The sequence below is a fragment of the Aptenodytes patagonicus genome, chromosome 1 (genome assembly GCF_965638725.1).
Source record: "Aptenodytes patagonicus chromosome 1, bAptPat1.pri.cur, whole genome shotgun sequence".
Classification (NCBI taxonomy): Eukaryota; Metazoa; Chordata; class Aves; order Sphenisciformes; family Spheniscidae; genus Aptenodytes; species Aptenodytes patagonicus.
In genome coordinates this window covers 207,476,279-207,498,091 of record NC_134949.1, presented here as the reverse complement: position 1 = coordinate 207,498,091, position 21,813 = coordinate 207,476,279, and the positions used below count along the sequence as shown (strand labels likewise).

General features: G+C 40.3%; 1 protein-coding gene across 1 annotated transcript in view; it reads right to left on the bottom strand.

Moving 5' to 3' along the window:
• The window catches only part of XPO4 (exportin 4), an 84,688-nt gene that overhangs the window by 28,873 nt on the left and 34,002 nt on the right, over window positions 1-21,813 (bottom strand). The window contains exons 5-6 of the mRNA XM_076328114.1: window positions 11,662-11,778; window positions 10,706-10,859 (exon numbers count right to left, since the gene is read on the bottom strand). Of these exons, the coding sequence (XP_076184229.1) occupies window positions 10,706-10,859; window positions 11,662-11,778 (271 nt within the window). The remainder of the gene's footprint in view (window positions 1-10,705; window positions 10,860-11,661; window positions 11,779-21,813) is intronic.

Below are 21,813 nucleotides of genomic sequence, written 5' to 3'. Positions count from 1 at the left end.
AAATTTATGCAAAATGGGAAATCATTTTCTAAAAAATTTTCCTGGCAGCTTTTAAAAAGGCCTTATGATAGCTAAAGATAGCTCATTGAAATCTATATCCTATTTTTCTAAATAGCCAAATATGCGTCCCAGAATGCAGATATGTTAGCCCTGCATTAATCTACATTTTTTAATCGCACTGTGAAGAACAAAAGCATAAGGCACCACAAGGCATCGTCACATTAAACACATGTTAGAGACGCGCATGAAAAATGCGCACACCGTGAAGCCATGATTTTGCTGCACTCATTTCAGTCCTTACCATGTGTTTTGGCATAACTTAGTTTACAAAATTCTGCAAATTCTCTAGTACAGAAAAAACAGAGACATGAGCAAAAACATTTAAACAAGCAGGTTACATTCTTTGTCAGTCTGATCACGCAGAAGAGTGTTTATCAAAGATTTTTGAAAGTGCTTCCTTCTGTGACATCCCCCAATCCAAATAGTAGTAAAACTGCTTTAACTCAGCAACTTACGTTTTCATTTGTCTTTTTTAAACCCTTCATTATCCTCTCTGATCCCTTTCTAACCCAACCATCAGAATAAGTAACAGCATGCTCAGCTGCATGTAATTTACTTATTGGTAATGAACTGCATTAACTTTTGTACTGTAAGTCATCAGTTATTATAAAAAAGTGTATCAAAAAGTATTTATAAGTCTAGAAGAAAATAAATTTCACAATGGTATCATTCAAGAAAGCAGACCACTTAATTTTTCATGGGTTTTGTTTAAGAGAACAATATATAAAGCAAACATCTAGCTTAATATGAAGGATTATGGCACAAGGCAGGGTGCACAATTTTAGTTTATTTACACTTGCCTTCTGAGTTCTGCCAAAACCAGAAATTCCTAACAACACTGTGCAGAACCACATTCCAAAAAAGCTACTTTTTCCATAGCACAGTACCAAGTGGACCTTCACTGGTGGTACGTGTCCAGAACTGTTGTCAGCACATTATAATGCATAACAACAATCAAGGATTTTCACATTAGTGCAAAACAAAACCAGTTTCACCATTTTCAAAATTATCAATGTGTGTTGAACCATAGCAGATCTGCATTATTTCAGATGGGGAAAAACTAAAAACCAGAGAACTGTCTATTTTACTTCCACCTGAAATACAGATGTCATTTAAGTGATCAAAAATGCTTCAGTTCTCCCAGATGAGAAAAAAAAAAAAAAGGCATGAAATTATCACACGCAAGCATCCTTTATCAGGAGTAATATTACAAATTAAAACTAATTTTACCCAGCAAATTAAGTTAGACTTTTTTTCCTTTGCATTTAGAATATTTTAAAAAACAGTATTTTAAAATTGTTTATTGACAAGTGTCCTTTGCTGTAACTCTCCAATAAATGATTGGCTTAGAAATACATCAATATTAGAAGACTGTCATAGATAGATTATCGATCTCTGAAAATCAATTTGCTCTTCACTAGGTTGAGTCTACAGAGAGGACCAGCTACATAACACTTTTCACGTGGAATGAAAGAAGGGCCAGTTTGCTGTCACTATTTTAACAAGCCTATCCTGTTATTTTTAGTACTGTTTCTCACACTAATGGACTGATGACACATCTGACAATAGCAGATTTGTGGGTAAAATATCTGTTCACTGAACAATACAAATTATGTCTCCACCTATCATGGAGATCTTACACCCATTCTCCATCATGCACTAGATGTACACAAACGTTAACATTAGTTGGCTGTAGGGATGCTTGCTACCGTGTAATACCTTAACTTATTCTGTGCTATGGTTCAACCTTATTAGCAGTAGCCCAGTTATGCCAAACGTAAAAAAAATGACACTAAATTACCCAGTACATGGGTATACACAGGACAAATGCAGTCTTAATCAAAAATTACTTTAATTCTCAATACTTATGAGGAAACAAAAAGCACAGAACTAGCACAACACTTTTTTTGTAAGCACTCAAGCTATAACATAGATTTATGATAAGCATAGATCAGTCTACTATGACATCCTGGAGGGTTTGGAAGGTTTGTTTGTTTGTTTGTTTTTTAAATGAAAAACAATTGTAAATCACTTCTGGTAATAAATACAAATGTTTGTAACACTCCCAATTCTCCTGAAGAATGAGTAACTCATTATCGTTCACTTTGAATGACATGGAAATCCAAGCTAAGAAACAGCTACCAGAAGCACGGCAATGTTTCACCCAGTTCACAAAACGTGTAACAGATTCCTACAGAGACCAGAAACTTCTGCTTGAATCAGAACAGATTACTTAATAACATGTACCAAGCTCTACTGAAAAGCATAAGAATAGAACTAGATGCCTTCATGTATGATAAGGCTCATATGCTCACTAATTAGTACCTAGAGAGGAAGAGGAGAAGACCATAATGTGTAAGACAGATTTTCTTTTATCTTTGCCTAAATTTATGTATGTAGCCATTAGCTCTGTGCTTGGTTTTGTTTCATGAGCTGGAGAAATAAGAGTAATCTTTCTAAAATTATAAATTTGTAATTTTAAAATTGCAATTTGTAAAAAAAAAAAGAAAAGCTAAAATTGAAGTTTTATATGCTTCTTGGAGGAATGTATTAAAAAAAGAAAATAAAAGATAAACAAATGCGTAGTTTTCCTCCCACTATTTGCCTCTGTCCCAGAAAGGGACTGATGGGTGAAGATGAGTATCAAAATATTTCATACCCTAAGGCAGTCACGAGGGATTATAATGTTTCACTTCAGGACTTCCCACAAATTCCAGTATCTGAGAATGGATCCCACAGTCTTTTTCCTAAGAGAGACAAGGCTTACCCTTCCACAAAGCAGTAAATTAGGAACTCAAAAATCAAAGCTGAGATTTCTTCTGCCAGACCTCCATTCACAAATTTGTCCACAGGAGTGAAGAACAACTCAAAAACGGAGGGAAAGTTCCTGGAGTGCTAAGGCCCGAATATCTTTCTTAAAAGTTATTTTAATCACTTTACCTTTGCTGTTCGGAGCATTTCTGGAGAGCTTCGTGTCAGTCTTAGACTTATATTTCACAAATAAAAAACTGCATTAGAAAGGTAACTCCTTGGAAATCTGCCACCCAGTGTTATAATGCTAACATACTGATTATATTTGGATTTTTAAGACCTCCTCTGGCTTGCTAGCTAATCAGCCAAGCACATGGGATGAGTCCAGGAGCAACTGTCTACAACTGATGCAGAGGCTTGCTGCCCCCTATGGAGAAATGCTTCACAAACCTTTATATAACTTACACTCTCAGCAAACATATCCAGCATTCAGGAGAAGGAACATATGCTTAAATATTTAATTATTAAACACAAGTATTCTTAACTGTCATGAGAATGAAACAACTACTTTGTGCCAGAGACACTGGATTCAAACTGCATCTGTGCAGCAACAGGCATAGGAAGTGTAGGAAGACCCAAGCTAATTTTAAAACTGGCCAATTCCAGAGCCGATAGCAGTGTAGCCATGCCAGTACCAAGTCTCATGTTGACCACCCAAGTGGATTCTGCAGCTCCTGCTACATTTTGCTGCTATGGTTATACAGTATGCAAGCTAATCACTTGAAGCCTAGCTTACACTTAAAGCACCTATGCAGAAGTGACTGCCATGCAGATGCAGCTCAAGAGTCACACCTTTCCACTATATATTGGCTGCCATCTAAGAAGCTGATGACAAAGCACTGCAAAACTGGAAACTTAAAACCACTGGGGCAAGAGAACAGAAGAGAAAAAACCTATATATTTCATCAGTTGCCCTTCATAAAAAGGGTCATTACTAGTCTCTTTTCCTCTTCTGCTATTAATGCTTTTAAGATGGTCTTTCATTGCAAACTGATTTCAGAATCAATTCAGGAAAACCCATATGATGAAACACTAATTATTAAAAAGTTCAATAACAATACAAACATGTTTAGTGCAATTATGACCAAATTCGTGGGATCTGTCAATCTTGGGTTTGCCCAATTTTGTCTTAAAAAGTTCTTAGAAAGGATTGTCAAGAAAACACATAGTACCCTAGAAATAATTTCTAAACATTGGGAATTTCAAAGTCAGGTCAGTATTCCAACCCTTGATCTTTCAGATAAGGACAGACTGCTGTAGTAAATTCAGGATAATCCCAGGCTGCTAACAAACACAAGACCTAAGGAACGCAGCCCTGCTGCTGAAGGAAATCTGTGTTGTGGCTCCTCAGTACAGATTCAATCATTTCTGTAGCTGTGCAACAAATCAAACTGGGGACCTCAACCTGCTAAAAAAATGTTTTCAGCCAGGCGGTTCCCTGCTCAGTATCACGCTCATGGGAGGTGCTAGGGCAGGATGCTTTTTCAGCAGTAATGCCAGCTTGAATCATTCCTCAAAACAAACCTCAAGTTTTCTGGAACATTCTGTGTGTTTTTCACGCACTTCCATTACACATAACAGATGCTACCAATCTGGGTTGGACCGAGTTCAAATCTTGAAAGTCTGCAGAGCTTTATGATTCACAGGATCTCCCAGAAAGGTATCTCATTCTGGCTTGAGGTATAAAAGCCGTTTTCAGAACAGAGATATGAAGAGCTTGTTCCTTTACCTGTGTGGCCGAGGAACACGCATACTTAAAAAAAAAAAGTGTTCAGATCAGACAAAAGCTTCAGTCAGTTCATACAATTGCCATCACACCATTAATTTCAATGGAACAGCAACCATGCACATTAGTGGAGTGCATCCCATTAGGTTTATGTAACCTGTATTTTAAATCCAATCCCCTATTCTACGTTCACTTGAAAATTCACCAGCTTGCCTCCAAGCAAGAAGAGGACCCAAATCCAAAACAAGAACTAAAGATCAATTTCTTCTTTATTCATGTACAATTAGCACTCTTTACAAAAAGCTGTAAAAATCTGCACCTTAATTAGTAAAGGATAAGTAGTTCTATGACAGCTCCTAATGACAGATAATAAACACCTTTCTGTAGATGGGAGACAGCTGGACAAAATCTTATGTTCTGTTTAAGAACTTTTGCATTTGAGGACATTCATCCCAAGTCCATTAGAATGTGGCTGCCAAGAACAGATAAATCCCAAAGTCAAGAAGTAGTGAGAGACATCTCTGGAGGTAAAAGAATATAAATTATAATTACATCCTGACTCCACAGGACATATTATATGTCCATGTCAAGGTGCATTAAAGCCCAGCAACATTCAGCTCCTTAACTGGAGACTTTGGACACCGATAATGTACTAGGAATGGGATCCTTGAAGGCACTCTTGTAAAGGAGAGGGCTGTACCTCTTAGTACTGATCACCTGTACTTCCTTAATTAGTCAAAACATTCATTTAAGAAAAGGTGCGGTTAAAACTAGTTCCATACAAGTAAACAATATTTAACAGTGCTGTAACAGCACTGAAAAAAGAAACTACAGAAGCCAACATGCCACAACAGACTACCATACGTTCTTAGTGCAAAATAGGAATCCTATGTTATTGTCATTTCCAACAGTGCTGCCAAAAACCTCTGAAGCATCCACGAACACCAGGTGAACTAATACCTTGAGGTAGCAGAGAAAAATAACAATAGATGATTGCCTGTGTGTTAGAAAATGAAATGGAAGAAACTGTACATGACTGAAAGGAGGCCCCCTAGCTCATCATGCCCAGCCCTTCCTACTGCAGGCGCTACATTCTACAACACTCAAAAATTATTGAGTTCCAACTTAAAAGTAGGTAGGTCCCAGCCTCTCTTCTGTTGTTGCTCCAATGAGATGGCTATTCCAGAATGCATCTTTCATGCCAGCTCTTCTTGCTAGCAATAGACAATACAGACTTACTACAACTCTTCTGTTATAACTGGTGCCAGCACTGTCCATTTAATAATGTAACATATACTAAGTTATCCTGTAACAGCAGAAGAACACTTGAGAAGTGTAATTCTCACAACTTAGTGATTTAAATAATGTGCCTCTTGGCGATCGTCACGGTAGAGTTAATGCACATTCATCCTAATTCCTTTTTTTGAAGATAAAATAATCTTGCTAAAGATTATATACAAATACTGCAGATTACTGTTATGCTGTAGGGAATACTGAGAATCAATACTATCTTACCAGGGTAAATACCAACTAAAGGAAAGAAGACAGATCTGTGGATCATTTTACTCCATGCTTCGAGTATTAAACTTATGCCCATTGCTTCGGCATAGGCACTGTCAAGATTTGGAAAGAGGATAATAAAAGAGGATACCAACTGATCAATCAACACAGCAATTCTTACATTCTTATGTAATGTGCTACCTATTTAGAAACTGCAGTCAAGTTAAGTTTCACTGCTCATGAGGTAACAATCAACAGTTACTTTTAAACCAGTCTTCTTAAGGAAGGAGATTTATGCCACAATATAATCAACATGGTGCTGTAAACCCCAACAGTTATTGAATCTTCGTCAGCTAAGACCCGCATTTCTCAAGAATGATTAAAGCCATTCCAACTTCTGTGAAAACAGGTTGCTACACGTCTTGGGCTTAGCGACCATGAAATGATAGAATTCTCGCTTCTTGGTGAAGTAAGGAGGGGGGGCAGCAAAACCACAACCATGGACTTCCGGAGGGCGGACTTTGGCCTGTTCAGGACGTTGGTTGAGAGAGTCCCGTGGGAGACGGTCCTGAAGGGCAAAGGGGTCCAGGAAGGCTGGACGATCTTCAAGAAGGAAGTCTTAAAGGCACAGGAGCAGGCTGTCCCTGTACGCCGTAAGAAGAATGGGCGGGGAAGACGACCGGCCTGGCTGAATGGGGAGCTCTTGCTGGGACTCAGGAAAAAAAGGAGAGTTTACCGCTTGTGGAAGAAGGGGCAGGCGACTCAAGAAGAGTACAGGGATCTCGTTAGGTCATGCAGAGAAGAAATGAGAAAGGCAAAAGCCCAGCTAGAATGCAATCTGGCCGCTGTCCTTAAAGACAACAAAAAAAGTTTTTACAAATATATTAATGACAAGAAGAGAGCCAAGGAGAATCTCCATCCTGTATTGGATGCAGGGGGGAACATTGTCACTGAGGATGAGGAAAAGGCTGAGGTACTCAATGCCTTCTTTGCCTCAGTCTTTAACAGGCAGACCAGTTATCCTCAGGGTACTCGGCCCCCAGAGCTGGAAGACGGGGACGGCGAGCAGGATGAACCCCCCGTAATCCAAGAGGAAGCAGTCAATGACCTGCTATGCCACCTGGACGCTCACAAGTCTATGGGGCCGGATGGGATCCACCCAAGAGTGCTGAGGGAGCTGGCGGAGGTGCTCGCCAAGCCGCTCTCCATCATTTATCAGCAGTCCTGGTTAACGGGGGAGGTCCCGGATGACTGGAGGCTTGCCAATGTGACGCCCATCCACAAGAAGGGCCGGAAGGAGGATCCAGGGAACTACAGGCCTGTCAGCCTGACTTCGGTGCCGGGGAAGATTATGGAGCGGTTCATCTTGAGGGCGCTCACAAGGCATGAGCGGGACAACCAGGGGATCAGGCCTAGCCAGCACGGATTCATGAAAGGCAGGTCCTGCCTGACCAACCTGATCTCCTTCTATGACCAGGTGACCCGCCTAGTGGATGAGGGAAAGGCTGTGGATGTGGTCTACCTGGACTTCAGCAAGGCCTTTGACACTGTCTCCCACAGCATTCTCCTAGAGAAGCTGGCGGCTCACGGCTTAGACAGGTGGACTCTGCGCTGGGTCAAAAACTGGCTGGACAGCCGGGCCCAGAGAGTTGTGGTGAATGGAGTTACATCCAGTTGGCGGCCGGTCACGAGCGGTGTTCCCCAGGGCTCAGTACTGGGGCTGGTCTTGTTCAATATCTTTATTGATGATCTGGATGAGGGGATTGAGTGCACCCTCAGTAAGTTTGCAGACGACACCAAGCTGGGCGGGAGTGTTGATCTGCTCGAGGGTAGGAAGGCTCTGCAGAGGGACCTGGACAGGCTGGATCCATGGGCCCAGGCCAACTGTATGAGGTTCAACAAGGCCAAGTGCCGGGTCCTGCACTTCGGCCACAACAACCCCATGCAGCGCTACAGGCTTGGGGAAGAGTGGCTGGAAAGCTGCCCAGCAGAGAAGGACCTGGGGGTGCTGGTCGACAGCCGGCTGAACATGAGCCGGCAGTGTGCCCAGGCGGCCAAGAAGGCCAATGGCATCCTGGCCTGTATCAGAAATAGTGTGGCCAGCAGGAGCAGGGAAGTGATCGTGCCCCTGTACTCGGCACTGGTGAGGCCGCACCTCGAATCCTGTGTTCAGTTTTGGGCCCCTCACTACAAGAAGGACGTTGAGGTGCTGGAGTGTGTCCAGAGAAGGGCAACGAGGCTGGTGAGGGGTCTGGAGAACAAGTCTTATGAGGAGCGGCTGAGGGAACTGGGACTGTTTAGCCTGGAGAAAAGGAGGCTGAGGGGAGACCTCATCGCTCTCTACAACTACCTGAAAGGAGGTTGTAGCGAGGTGGGTGTTGGTCTTTTCTCCAAAGTAACAAGCGATAGGACGAGAGGAAATGGCCTCAAGTTGCGGCAGGGGAGGTTTAGATTGGATGTAAGGAAAAATTTCTTTACTGAAAGAGTGGTGAAACATTGGAACAGGCTGCCCAGGGAAGTGGTGGAGTCACCATCCCTGGAGGTATTTAAAAGACGTGTAGATGAGGCGCTTAGGGACATGGTTTAGTGGGCATGGTGGTGTTGGGTCGATGGTTGGACTCGATGATCTTAGGTCTTTTCCAACCTCAATGATTCTATGATTCTATGATTCTATACACAGACGAGGGAGACCCAAGCTGGTGCCGTAATTCTTACAGCTAAATGAAATGTCCAATGGTAGAAAACAAAAAGATGGTATCAAGTGGAGCAGAAGTTATGAAAAGATTTGAAATAAAGCCATGTAAGAGCACTTGTGGTGGTTCAGACTAAAGATCCATCTGATCTCCAGAAGTGGCCAGAATTTGTTTAACAGCTGTAATATCTCAAGTAGGCCAAGTAGCAGGAAACACTGTTAACCTTAAGCAGCAGTATGGCTTGCTTAGCTATTTCAATTAACACTTACTTACTAGCACCTATAGACTAAATCACTTCATATTATATAGAGTTATAAATGAACGTTGGAACTCCCAAGGCTTCACATCTTGCTTGTATATATCTAGCTCCACCACTGCAAACCTTAGCCTAGGATCAAGTGCTCAGGTAGAACTAGAGCCTTCACTTTCAAACTGTAACAGCAGCAGTATTTGGGACTACGTCAGAGGTTTGCACAGAGCAAGACTAAAATTCAGAGGGAACCACCTCTACCCACCACTGCACAACACAAGAGCATTTCCTTTCTATTTAAGATTACAGCTAAAAAAAAAAAAAGTGTTCACACATTATTTGAATTCTTACAAATCCCAAATCCTCTTCCAAGAAATTTTGTAAGATGCAATAATTTAACTCCAGTCTCAGTCTTGTAAGCACATGCACTAAATTCCCCTCTGGACTCCTGCCAAATCACTTTGGTGATTAATAGGAGTGGGATATTTACTCTTAATCCGTGGCACCTTCCATAAAGACAATATAACTGGTATTCTGTTTTACAGATGTGAACCAAGGAATATCCAGTTTCAAATAAATTTCACTTTTGCTGCCCACTGCATAATGAACAGAATCAAAGACAACAGAAACACACAGATACTGCCTTCTGACCGTCAAACCAGAAAAGCAAATAAAATCCTTTACAGTGGATTTGAAGGCAACATCCAGATTCCTGCAGTATGTATAACTTAGTAGCAATTTTAAAAGGTTTTCAGAAAAAAGTTTATAAAACCAGCTTAAAAATTTGGCTCTTGGAAAGTTTGCTGAGCATCTTAAAGACAGTCTAGCTATTAAAAGAGGTATTGTAATATTTTACTGCAAGTGCTGTCTTAACCCTCTATTAAATAGAGAATGTGATTGATTATTTCTACAGTATTCTTCTAGCCAATTTTTTGGGCTGAGCATTTTTGTATGTTTTTTCTTCTCTTCCTCACTAAGACTCTTTCTGATTCCCATTTCCTCCTCTACTTTCCATCTCCACCTTTCTCTGGACTTTCATAATCAGCACACATCACAAAGATGTCAAAATGGAAGCAATGGCACCTGTGTATTGCCAAAAAAAGGAGATGCCATTTCTTATCTCAGCTAGCAAATACTTTTTCTTCAGACCAAAGAGAACCTATTACATACATGTTCTACGACCATGCTCTTTTATGGGGAGTTGGTTGAGCAAGCACATTCCTACATGATGGGGCATTTACCTGCCCCCTCCTCTTCTCTGAGGGAGAAAAGTAGGACAGATCAGATCTCTGCATAAAAATTCAACAGAGCTTAGACCTGTTTACCATTTGGTTCTGCACTAAAGCAGCATATTACACTTTTCCTCTCCCCTGCACCAACCAGACAGACCATCAACCCGTAACTAGTTCAGCAGAGCAGCCCCCAGTTTTGCCTTTTATATAAAACACTTTAAAGCTTTAATGAAGAACAACAGCAGCTTGTGTATGTAAGCATCTGTTAGCAAGCACGGGGGTGACCAAGAGCACTAATGGAAGAAAACATAAATCAAGGACTAAATACAAGGCTTAAGTTTTACATTTTTCTCTCCTCACAAAGACTTTACTTATCACCTGGTAGAGGTGACCCAAGTCAGCTAAAATAAAGGGCCTGACATTAAAAGGATATAATTTGGAGGAAGGAAGTTCCAGCTTAAGACCTGATTGGCTAGTGCAAGATAACGCTGAAACACTGAAGACATCTGAGCATTGAGGTTTTCACGTCTGCTGAATTCCTGAAGTACCTCTACTGTGAGCATGAAGATCTGCCGCAGATCGTCCTCCTATAGTCAGGACGAACACAATATATTAATAGAGTCTCTCAGTCATTAATTAAAATGTTGATTAAAAAGAAATACTTTTCTAAAGAGAAAAGAATTTTCTGTTTTCACCCTATTTTTCATTAAAATACAGAAAATATTCTGAAGTTGTCAGTCAGAACCCCCCCACTCTTTTGCCAAAATTAATAGATTGAGTTTGTAAAGAATAAGAAAAAAAATCCTCTCATAAATGCTAGTCATTGAAAGAAAGACTTAACAATACGTTTTTAATAACTGGTGGAGGAGAGGGTTGGTCTTTGGCATGAAAAAAAGTTGGTAAATTGTTCCACAACAGTCAGTTTAAAGCAATGCCTTCACAAAAACATTTCTGCCTGGCCAAACAATACATCTGAGACAACCAGACTACACCATCTGCAATAATATTTTTAAATACATAGCTCTCCTTGGCTTTAAACCAAAGCTATATTTAAGACTATCATTGTTCCACAGAGTGTTCGTTTTGTTTGCAATTGGTAGCCAAGGAATTAAAGAGTCCAACCACATAAAGATCTGCAGATGTATGTAAGATCTACATTCATAAAATGGGCAAAGAGGGATTGTACTTTTTGATACAAGTTTTTAAAAAATACATTATCAACTTCCCTAAAATAGCCAGTATCTGCATTTATAATATAGTATTTGTCCTATTAAATGCTGTTCGGCACACACTGTACCTGAATGCACCTGGCACAAGAAAGTAGTTCTGCTTTTCAATGTTTAAATTTTAGAAAGACAGGTAGCATATATTGATACAGAACTAGTTTACCTGAAATATACGTTTACAGTTACCATGGAACTCCATGCTTAGTCCAATGTTGCTGGTTTTACTTGAACTTGAGAACTCGCTCAACAACGCCGTTAAAATGGAACAGGCCAAAGTTTGCTACAAAAAAAATAAGGGGGAATAATATAACTAAAAGATGTCCAATAACGTAATATCACCTACATTGTCCTTAAATTATTTTATCAGCATATTTCTATGACTATTACTTCAGTTTCTTCTAACACAAACTAGAACAACTCAAACTTTCAGGAGTTCAGTATAGATCCTTGGGTGAACCACCTCTGGGATCATCCAGGCTCCATCCTTACAAAAGAAATTCAAGTATTTGAGCAATATAAAAGCAGCACCTGTGCAATCATCACTACAAAATGGAAACAAACTCATTGCAATCCATTTCCCAGCCTTGCTGTTTACTTTCTCTCCCTGTGCACAGGGCTTTACAGGTATTAGTTTCAGGGAAGATTCAGTTTCCACTTGTTTCTATTGATCTAATAGTTCAGGTCACTCTGAAGTTTGTTTTGGCCCTTCTTTGCATTTGCTACACTTACCGTGTTGGTGTTTGATCATGATTAAATTTATACCACCAAAAGTGATAAAAGCTAGTCAAAAACACCACCTGCAATACACCGTCTACTACATCTTTTCCCTCTCCCCCCATCAAAAAAAAGGAGAGAAATACACAGAAAGCCCTGATGCTTGAAAGCTTTTGGATACTTCTCCAAAGCACAACATCCCCAAGCCTCAGAAAGAACCTTTAAAACTACTCTATTAGGACAATGTCTCTGAAGCGATATAAAAATCGGTGAGAAAAGGCATGTTAATTTTGGAGAAACAGATCCACGAAGACTGAAGGTTTAAGTATCTTTTTAATTCTCAAAATTTAAGGTAAGGTAAATCAAATGGTTATCCTAAAACACAACTTAAAAGCCAACTTTCCTTTATGAAACACACTGCTCCAGCCTTTGTTGCTGTTTTTTGAAATAAAAAAAAGCTTTTTTTCCTGATGCCAAAGTCCAGTAACCGTCAACACCAGTTTTAACATATTTTTTTAACTGATCATTACATACAAAGGGGAGTAAATATTGTACAATGGAGATGCAAGAAGTACTTCAGAAGTGTGCCATACACTACTGTAACAAGCACAATAGAAACTGTATACCAACAAAATGAAAACACTTTTTGTTGAAGAGATGTTCTTAACAAAAAACTTCAAAATTACTGGCTATCCTCCCAGACTGTTTGGAGCCAAGGTGCCAGGGATGGACAGAGGGATAGGAATTGTTAAAGGGTCATGCATGCCAGCAAGTGTCCAGGGGTTAAACAGAAATATGCACACTACCTCTGAACACCCGAAAGATTAAAGTGGAGATGATACTATTTATGCAAGCTCATACAACAGCTGAGACCAGTGCCATCCACCCACCAACTGCAACATCTTTGTTCAGAAATGCCTCTGAAGTCAGTACCTTGACCCCCCAGACAACTAGTTATCTTAGCCAGTATACACTAAATTAACATTCTTACTTGCTAAATAAGTCCCAGACAGATCTAACATAGTGGCTTCATGATAATGTAGGGGTTTTCTCTTCTACTATATAATAAAGCTGTACAGTGGACCAGCATATTGCTGATCAGTTGCTAAATCCAAGCTTTCCCATTTTAAAGAAATAACTATTTATGTCAAGTGGACTGCTTCTCATCTACAGTCACCACTGTCACACATAACAAATGATAAAAGCAACGTTTAGCCAGTGAAAAACATCACCACACTTTGAACTACTCCAGCAAAGTGCAATTTTGCCAGTTCTATACCAGACTTAGAAATATTTCTAATTAGCTCAAACATTTCAGTATTTTATTTCCAAATTTCTGTGTAAGCTATTTACAGAATAAATAACTTCTATTTAGAGGAAATCCAGATTTGATCCAATATTAAAAAAAAAAAAAAAAAATCAGTGTAGGCTAACACTGAGTTTTAAATCCAACATTAAAAGTTCCATATGAAAAGAATTAACCGGGGGGGGGGGGGGAACCCAAACTAAAAAAAAAAAAAAAAAAAAAAAAACAAACAAAAAAACCCGAACCTGAAGTTTGGCTCTAGAACAATGCTTCAGATAAGAATACATGTTTTTAAAGGAATAATGCAAAGTTGCCAGAGAACACTGCCCAATTTCATTATGTGCAAGGAGATGCAGAAGTCTCACAAGGCTAAATACTTTAAATGCAGGCTTTTATTTTATGCCTGAATTACTGACACGGTGATACTTTTCAGCTCAGAGAAGCCGTGACGTAAGGACATCATTAGTTGCAATTACAAATCTGTACAGTTTGATGCTCTATAACGTACCATGTGGTATTAATGATTACAATAGTACAACAGCCTGGCTAAAGCTAAGCTGCTTCTGCTTTATCATGCAAAGATCTTCACACCAGCCACCACCCAGACCACCACAGGGCAAGCAGGGCAGTGATGCAGACTACCCATCACTTGCAGTTGGTTGTCAATTCTTGGAAAACAAATCAGTAAGTTCGAACAACAGGTAAGGAGCAATAGGAAAAAAATGTTTGTTCCCACCATGATTACAAATAGTTAATATTAGCTGAAATAATAGACATTTTCTCCTTCCATTTTCTCTAGTTTGCTTATATGGTATATAATAATTCATCCTTTCTGTTTGGATAGTAATGTGCTATTGCATGATAAAAGTATGTCCCAGATTTTTTTGTGTGCTTTTCTCCTGATTTCAAGGAGAAATTTTAAAGGAAGGTTAAATTTTGTGATTGATGGTATAGAAATCTCTTCAAATATGTAAAGAGCAATGGATGCAGCTAGGCTGACTGAATCTGCTAAGAGCCTGATAAAGCAGCTTGAGCAGTGACCTGCCCCCCTGATTTCAGTAAGAGCTATTTCAGGTAGTTCTGACATCAGTACCTGCTTTGAGCATGAAAGAAGCGTGACGTTACTAGAGATGTACACACTTTATTCCCTCCAGCAGCCTAGTGCACAGCGAACACCAGGGCCCACTGCATCCCTCTGCTTTCCTCCCTCCCACTGCATTCCCAGCATCCCGCCAACTCCTTCACCTTGGTATTTTGATACCTGGGGTGCAAATCCTGCCCCATTCCCTCACCATCCCAAGGGCGCTGTGTGCACTACAGGCACGTCCATGCCCTCCTGTCACTCTCTGCATCTGCGCTTACCCCTTGCATCCATGAAGAATTATAAGTACACCTGTATATCCAGGTCACCAGAGCAGGAGAAGACCAAAGATAAGATACTGGCCAGCAATTTAAAATTTACTGCAACAACAGGCTGAGAGGAGATTGCTTGAGATTCATTTCCTAGAAGGTAGATGCCAATCCCCAGGAGTTTAGCTTACAGACAAAAGCAGAGGAACAGATCAAGACCTGTAACACATCCTTAGAATGTCAAGCATTTGCATAGAGCTGCACACAAAACCACCACTGCTTCCCAAAACTGCCATAAGACTATAGGAATTTATATAGATTGTTGTGCATATCAGTAAGATTGCCATTTTCATATTAATATTAACAAAATAATTAGCATAAAAGAACATGTGCCCTGCCATCTATTGAACTCTTCTGAATACACAGTAATGCTTCAGAAACTCTGGAATAAAGCTTAAGTAAACTGTACTAAAAGTAAAATTTTACTTTATGAAAAGTAACTTTACTGAAAGTTAACTACTAATATTTTGAAATACTTTTTTTTAATTTACATGTATGTTTGGCATGAATACACTTTAAGTACCTCAACACAAATGCAGGCTATTAGAAGATTTCAAAAATCTGAAAAAACAACATAAATTTTAGATAAACCAATACAGTTGTGCTCTGTGAAATAAAATTACTTCCTCTTATACATAATAAAATTGAATGCACTTAATACATGTAAAGTTCTAGGGTGGAGGGTTTTTTTTGTTGTTTTGTAGTGTGGTTTTTTTTAAAGTTTTTGCCATGCCACAGGAGACATTAACAATCCAACTTAATAATACCATACAGTAATAAGTAGAAAATGCATGTGATTCTGGGCATCATATTAAAAGTCAGATCTGAATGTCTATTGTGCAGTAATGCCATTAACTTCATACCAGTAAAAGTACACCTCTGAACCTAGTTTGACTCACTCGCTAGCAATTTCACTAGTTCTGCCACAAGTACATACCCAAACAATAACCCCATCTAACAAAATAAAATACTTCTCTTGTTGAGAGCGGACTGCCTCTGAGAATAGCTTGGCACTCACCCCAGTTAGCTTTATTACCAGGAATAAACTTCATGAAAGATCGCTATACATAAAATAGACTCTCAGCTGCTCAAACAGAAGATCAATGGGACTTGTGATAAGAGATTAACTTGGCAATCAGACACCCAGTAGTATCGTTTTAGTGGTTTTCTTTTTAAATTATTCTAATAAAACACAGACACTACAGAAAGACCATGCGCCATTTTAACAGTAAACACCACATATATAATTCATAAAACTCAGATGCAAAAGGTAAATGCAACTTATTCCTCCCAATGGAATGTCCCCTATAACAAAAGTTAAAGCCATAATGTTTGAAGGGATTTCACACTTGTGCCTGGACTGCCCATGGAATAAGTGAACTGCTTCATTTGAGGGTAGTTAGGTTACAAAGCATCTGAAAGGAAGAAGAGTTCAAATACAGCTTAGGAAAAAATAGACATGTGGTACACCAGCTCCAAGGCAGAAAAGCCAACAGACAAAGCAGAATGAACTACACCAAAAGTGTTTCCTCTGTTCTGAAATTCAGAGCAGAGATACAGCTAGGTTGTCAGAGGCTCGATTAAATCATTCATTTTACTACAAAACCAAAACAATCAAGCAAGCCCCTGCCTTCTGCAAGTATCATTTATACCTACAGGAAAATGAGTAAGTATATTTAAAAGAACAAAGGTCTCACCTGAACAGAGCAAATCATAACATCTACCCTGTTATGTTAGATCTCTGCCAGCCTGAATATGCATTTAGAGGACTTTTTGTCTCCATCCATATAATGTAAACTCTGTTACTAAAACCAAAGGGAAGCCACAAGAAGCATTTAATAATATCCCAAAACCAACTAATTTTAACTTGCACAAAAGCAGGAAGAATCAAAGAGTAAATCTATCAGAGGTAGAATTTGCTGTGCTGCTCCTAGGTAATAAAATTCTGCAGTGAGAATGTGTCAAAAGCAATTTCACCAAATAAATTGTTTAAAGCAAGGCTTCCTTTATAAAGGCGGTAATATACTTCTTCCTTAACTTCCTTGAATAAGCACAGCTGTATTTGCTAACATTTTCAGAGTATCTAAATCCCCAGAATGTAAGCTGCAACTCCAAATGGAAAGGTTAACAGGATGGCCACGGGACCAAAAGAAATACCATTAGGTACACAGAGTAACTGGGGCCACTCCAGCTTTTCAACGTGTGAGTATTGCAATGGGAGGGAGAACCCAGGAGTTGAAGTAGTAGTTCCCAACCAAAGAAAACCAGCACATATTCTGAAGAAATATAAGCAAGCACCAGGAAGAACCCACTGGATTTTATCTGTTTGTTCCATCCCAAATGAGCCAACTGGTGGAAAAAAAGTTGTAGAGCAGGGACAGGATGATAGGAATAGGACCCACAGCTGCAGTTTTGTGCTGTCAGCAGTAAGGGACTGACTGGGCAACGCATCCCTTTCCTCCCATTCCCCCTCTGTCACCATGCAAAGACAGACAAACAGCACCAGGTTAACACACCACACCTACAGTGGCACAACGGGTGAGACCCTGCTTCCCCTCCTTGGGGGGAACCAGGCAAACCAAGCAAGGGAAACCCCCAAGGTTGAGCTGAGAAAGAGAAAACCAATTCCTCTGCAAATCACTGGGGGCCACAGGAAGATGATCTTGTGGCATGTCAAGCATGCAGGCTTTGGCCAAAGAGAGAGGGGAAGTAGCAGCCTCTACTAATAATGGAAGAGGTCCAGGCAGAGTTTGCTGGAGCTTAGGGTGCAAAACATGCTTTTCTTTGTTTCTCTGGGGACAGGCGAAGTTGTGAAGCAGAAATCAGGAGGAGGAAAAAAAAAAGTAATCTCATCAAAAAAAGTGGAGGTCTGAAAACCATTTATCTAGAGGTAACAGCCTTCTCTGGGTTCTTGTCTGAAAGGCACCAGTCAAATCTTCACTCCTACAGTAGTTGCACGAACAAATCCAAGACTTTCAATTAAATTCAAAATAATGAATAGTAAAACTAGCCATGCAGCTCGCTGCATCAGTATCACCCAGCTTTAAATATACGTCATCCTGGCAAGTGCTCTTTTGGTGGGCAGGTGTCCCCTCTCCCCACACTTTTCCCAGTACTCATTCCTGGCCCTTCTTGCCTGCCTCTGCTTGCCATACTGTCAGATATGCCAAATGAGCTGCGTTACATGGCTGTGCTCCACAGCAGATCTGCTTAAAGGGGTGGTGGTGGTGGGGAAGGTTAGGAGGGAGAAGGCTGGTTGTTTTTAAGTAGACTCCCACACAGATCCAGTTAATTACTGAACGTATATATTCAGAAGGGCAGTACCTCTGAGAGGAAGAGGGACTACAGACCGAGCAGCTAGGGTCAATAAACTTCTTAAAGAGGCTTTTCCCCATAAGCCTGTTTATTTGTGCGTCACCACAGCAATAAAAGAAATACAGGGTGACACATGGAAAGGCATAATTTCTTCCTTCCCAGTGAGTCTCCGAGATCTACAGGTGAGGGCCTCCACACCTGCACATCTCATGAGACAGGAGAATTGAGGAAATGAAGTCCTGGATGCCATACATAGAACAGGAGGCACACATTTCTCCTCTGGAATGCGTCTCCTCACTTCCCAGCCCTGTCTTTGAAACTGTAGCTCTATTGTAAGCGATAATACTGGGAGCTATCAATTTCTAATATTAAAGTCATTAAGCAACTAAGCTGGAGTCTTGCTGTACTGCATCTCCAGTAAAGGAGGCTCTCTTTCAAAAGAAAAATCGGAAAACTTTAAAAGGCACCCTGGTTAATACAACTACTAAAAAAATACTTATGTTTTAAAGTTCTCTTACATTTCTATTACCGAGTTTTAACCTCGTATTTGGAGTAGTTTCTGGATCCCTAAGAGTCCCAAACCAATCTTTAACACACTAACCTAAGCCTTTATAGAGCACTTGTCAGCATGAAGGAAACAGCTTAAATATCCTGGTTTACCATCTGGTTTTTATACTCAACATGTCTCAAGGGTAGTAAGGTTCATAGGACAAGGTAATAATTTCATTAGACCAGAAGATACAGCTGAGGGTAGAGAGGGGAAAATAATACATACGTTATTGTCAAAATGTGAAAGTCACAAGAGGCTCTCCAACTCCTACCCTACCACATGAGACAATAACAGCTAGACAAGGATCCAGAAGTAAAATTCCTCTTAAAGAATAGAAATAAGAACCATAAATGCTAAATAAATGTAACTAGTTATCTATGCAGCCATTATTATTGACAGATTAATTTCAGTTAAGATGAATGCCTAGAGTTCTGCTTATTAGTATTTCCCACTGTTCACATGAGATCCATCCACAGCACATTCCTCAGCAGTTTAGGTAACCTGAAGCATCTGAATCTCCTCTCTAGCCCAACCATGAACACTGGGAAACAGACCAACAGATTTAAAGGTTTTAAGAGAGAAGGAACTGTTATGATCCCAGAGCTCTTCCAGTAAGTCTTGTCAAGTCTTCTTGCATATACAGAAAAATTTAGGCTTCAGGTACAGAGCTTTATATTAGAATACATTCTACTGTATGCGTTGTAGATCTTAAAAAATACAGCTTCTGTTGCTTCCCAGTCCCGTGTCAGGCCTACAGCAGTTGGACCCCTCTGCATCTGCCTACCCATATTCTGGAAGAAATCGAGGTGTGACCCATATCCTAGTCCAGTTTTAAACAAAGTCCATCTGATTGTGTTCACATGCTGACCAGTTCCTCCTCCTGGGAATCAGTCACCTCAGCTCTCAGGATTCCTGTCCTTCTGTCAGGGATGAAGGACAAATGAAATCCTTCAGCTATGCAAAAGCAGAATATTCTAACACAAAAAGAAAAGGACAAGAAATTGAAGGCATTTATAGTTGAGAAGAACTTGGCCCACACAATTCTCTAAAATCTTGAAATCAGTGATAGAGAACATGTATTTAGCATTTTAAGATTGGCCCATGATACTGTGTCTACTGCCAGAAGCTCTGTCCCCCAGAGATGAAGATTTTGAAAAAGGATCCTGAAATTGCTATTGGAGGGAGACTACAGACTCTCCTTCAGGAGCAGAAGGATGGCTTGCATCTATGTTACAGGAGGAGCCAGTAAAAACAAAACCAGAAACTCCAAAGCCAATCCTTGTCCTCCCAGAATATTACTACCTAAACTCATTTATAAATTAATAGGCAGCCAGACCCTCTACAGTTTGCTTTCCCTTCTCAGACAGGGGTTTCTTCCACAAGATTCATAAAGGTCCGTACAGCAGAGAAGCGGCAGCAGGAGCCAGCGCTCCAGGTTCAAACCCTGGTTCTAACCATGCATCCTTCCCATCCCATCCCACCTCTCCTTAGTGCCCCGTTATTTCCTTAACACATACACTGTGTTCCACTGTTAAGAGATTACTCAATACTAAAGCCATCTTTTTCATCTCCTGCCCACTTTCTTCCTCTCATCACTATTCCTCTCCTCTTCCTCCTAATCTCCTTTACAGTTTTTCATTCTCAACAGTTCATCCATCAGTCTTGTTCCCATGTCAGTTTGCCACAGCATTACTCAACATACCTTCAAGTTCCATCCTCAAAATACATCCATTTCTAAAGATACTTAACTAATACTTGAGAAGTTAGTATCTTAAGCATATCAAATCCTGCAAAAGGACACATGCAAAAGACAGTACCATCTACATTCACTGTTCTCCTCATTACACCAACCTTCAGGACTTGACCCTGACAATATGTTACTGAAAAGTCCCAAAGATTTTAAGGAGCATGAGCATAACACACACAAAACTAGTACCGATGTCTGACAGGAACTGGGTGGAGGGTTGCAGGGAACAGAAAAGATTAAGTACCTACTTTATTCTTGTAAGATAAAGAAGGGCCAGGAAGCTTCAGAGACAGCAGAGAGGAGAAAGCATGCGGAAAGCAGGCAAGAGACCACTTCGCTTTTTTAAAAAGGACTTTCTCTCAATTACAAACTGCTGTAGAAAGCCATTATCAATAACCAAGAGCCATGATTGAGATGTTAAAACATTTTTAAATATGAAGTGACCTGCTGCTGACTCCATATGTTATTTCTCATCTGCTGGAGTGAACCTCAGGTAGGAAGACACAAATGCGTGGGCAGTAGGTCAGAGGAAACACGGAGCAGAAGTCTGGGAAGGATACAGAAAGGGACCGAGAGACTCAATAGAGAATTGGGAGTCACAAAGGTGTGACAGACTGCTGAAACTTGAGTGTACAAGGCTGGAGGCAAGAGTGCACATCACATCACAGGAAAGACATGTTAAAAAAGTGGAAGGAGTCAGGGAGGCACAGAGGGCTGGAAAACATCTGCTGATCTTTCCCAACACCCATATCCTAGCCTCTTCCCTGACTTGGGTGGAAGTGTGTTTTTATAAATAGCTAATATAAACACCTCTCCAGTGAAGTGCAGAAACACCTGTGACACTGCATGGCACTGTCCTGACAGCACAATGTGGATCTTGAAAGCAGTATCACTCCCTTAGCTTCATACCATACCCTGAAGCGCCCTTTGCTGAGACGGCACACGGCAGCAAGGCAGCTGCACCACCGTGGTTCCACACCACCTGATGGGCATGGCTGAAGACTACAGAGACACTAGTAAAAACACCCACCCATATTTGAAAAGATAAGTAACTAATTGTATTAATTATTTCATACAACCTTTCAAAGTTATTATATATTTATACAAGAGGCATGCCCTGAATCCACTCAGAGCTCAGTTTGTGGCAGGTACTGTGGTAACACACAATTTTATTACTGCTTATTATTGTGCATGCCAAATCCTGGGTCACATGAAGCTGTGCCAGTACCAGAGTTTCTCTTGCAGCAAAGTCTCAGAAGATTACAAGAACATT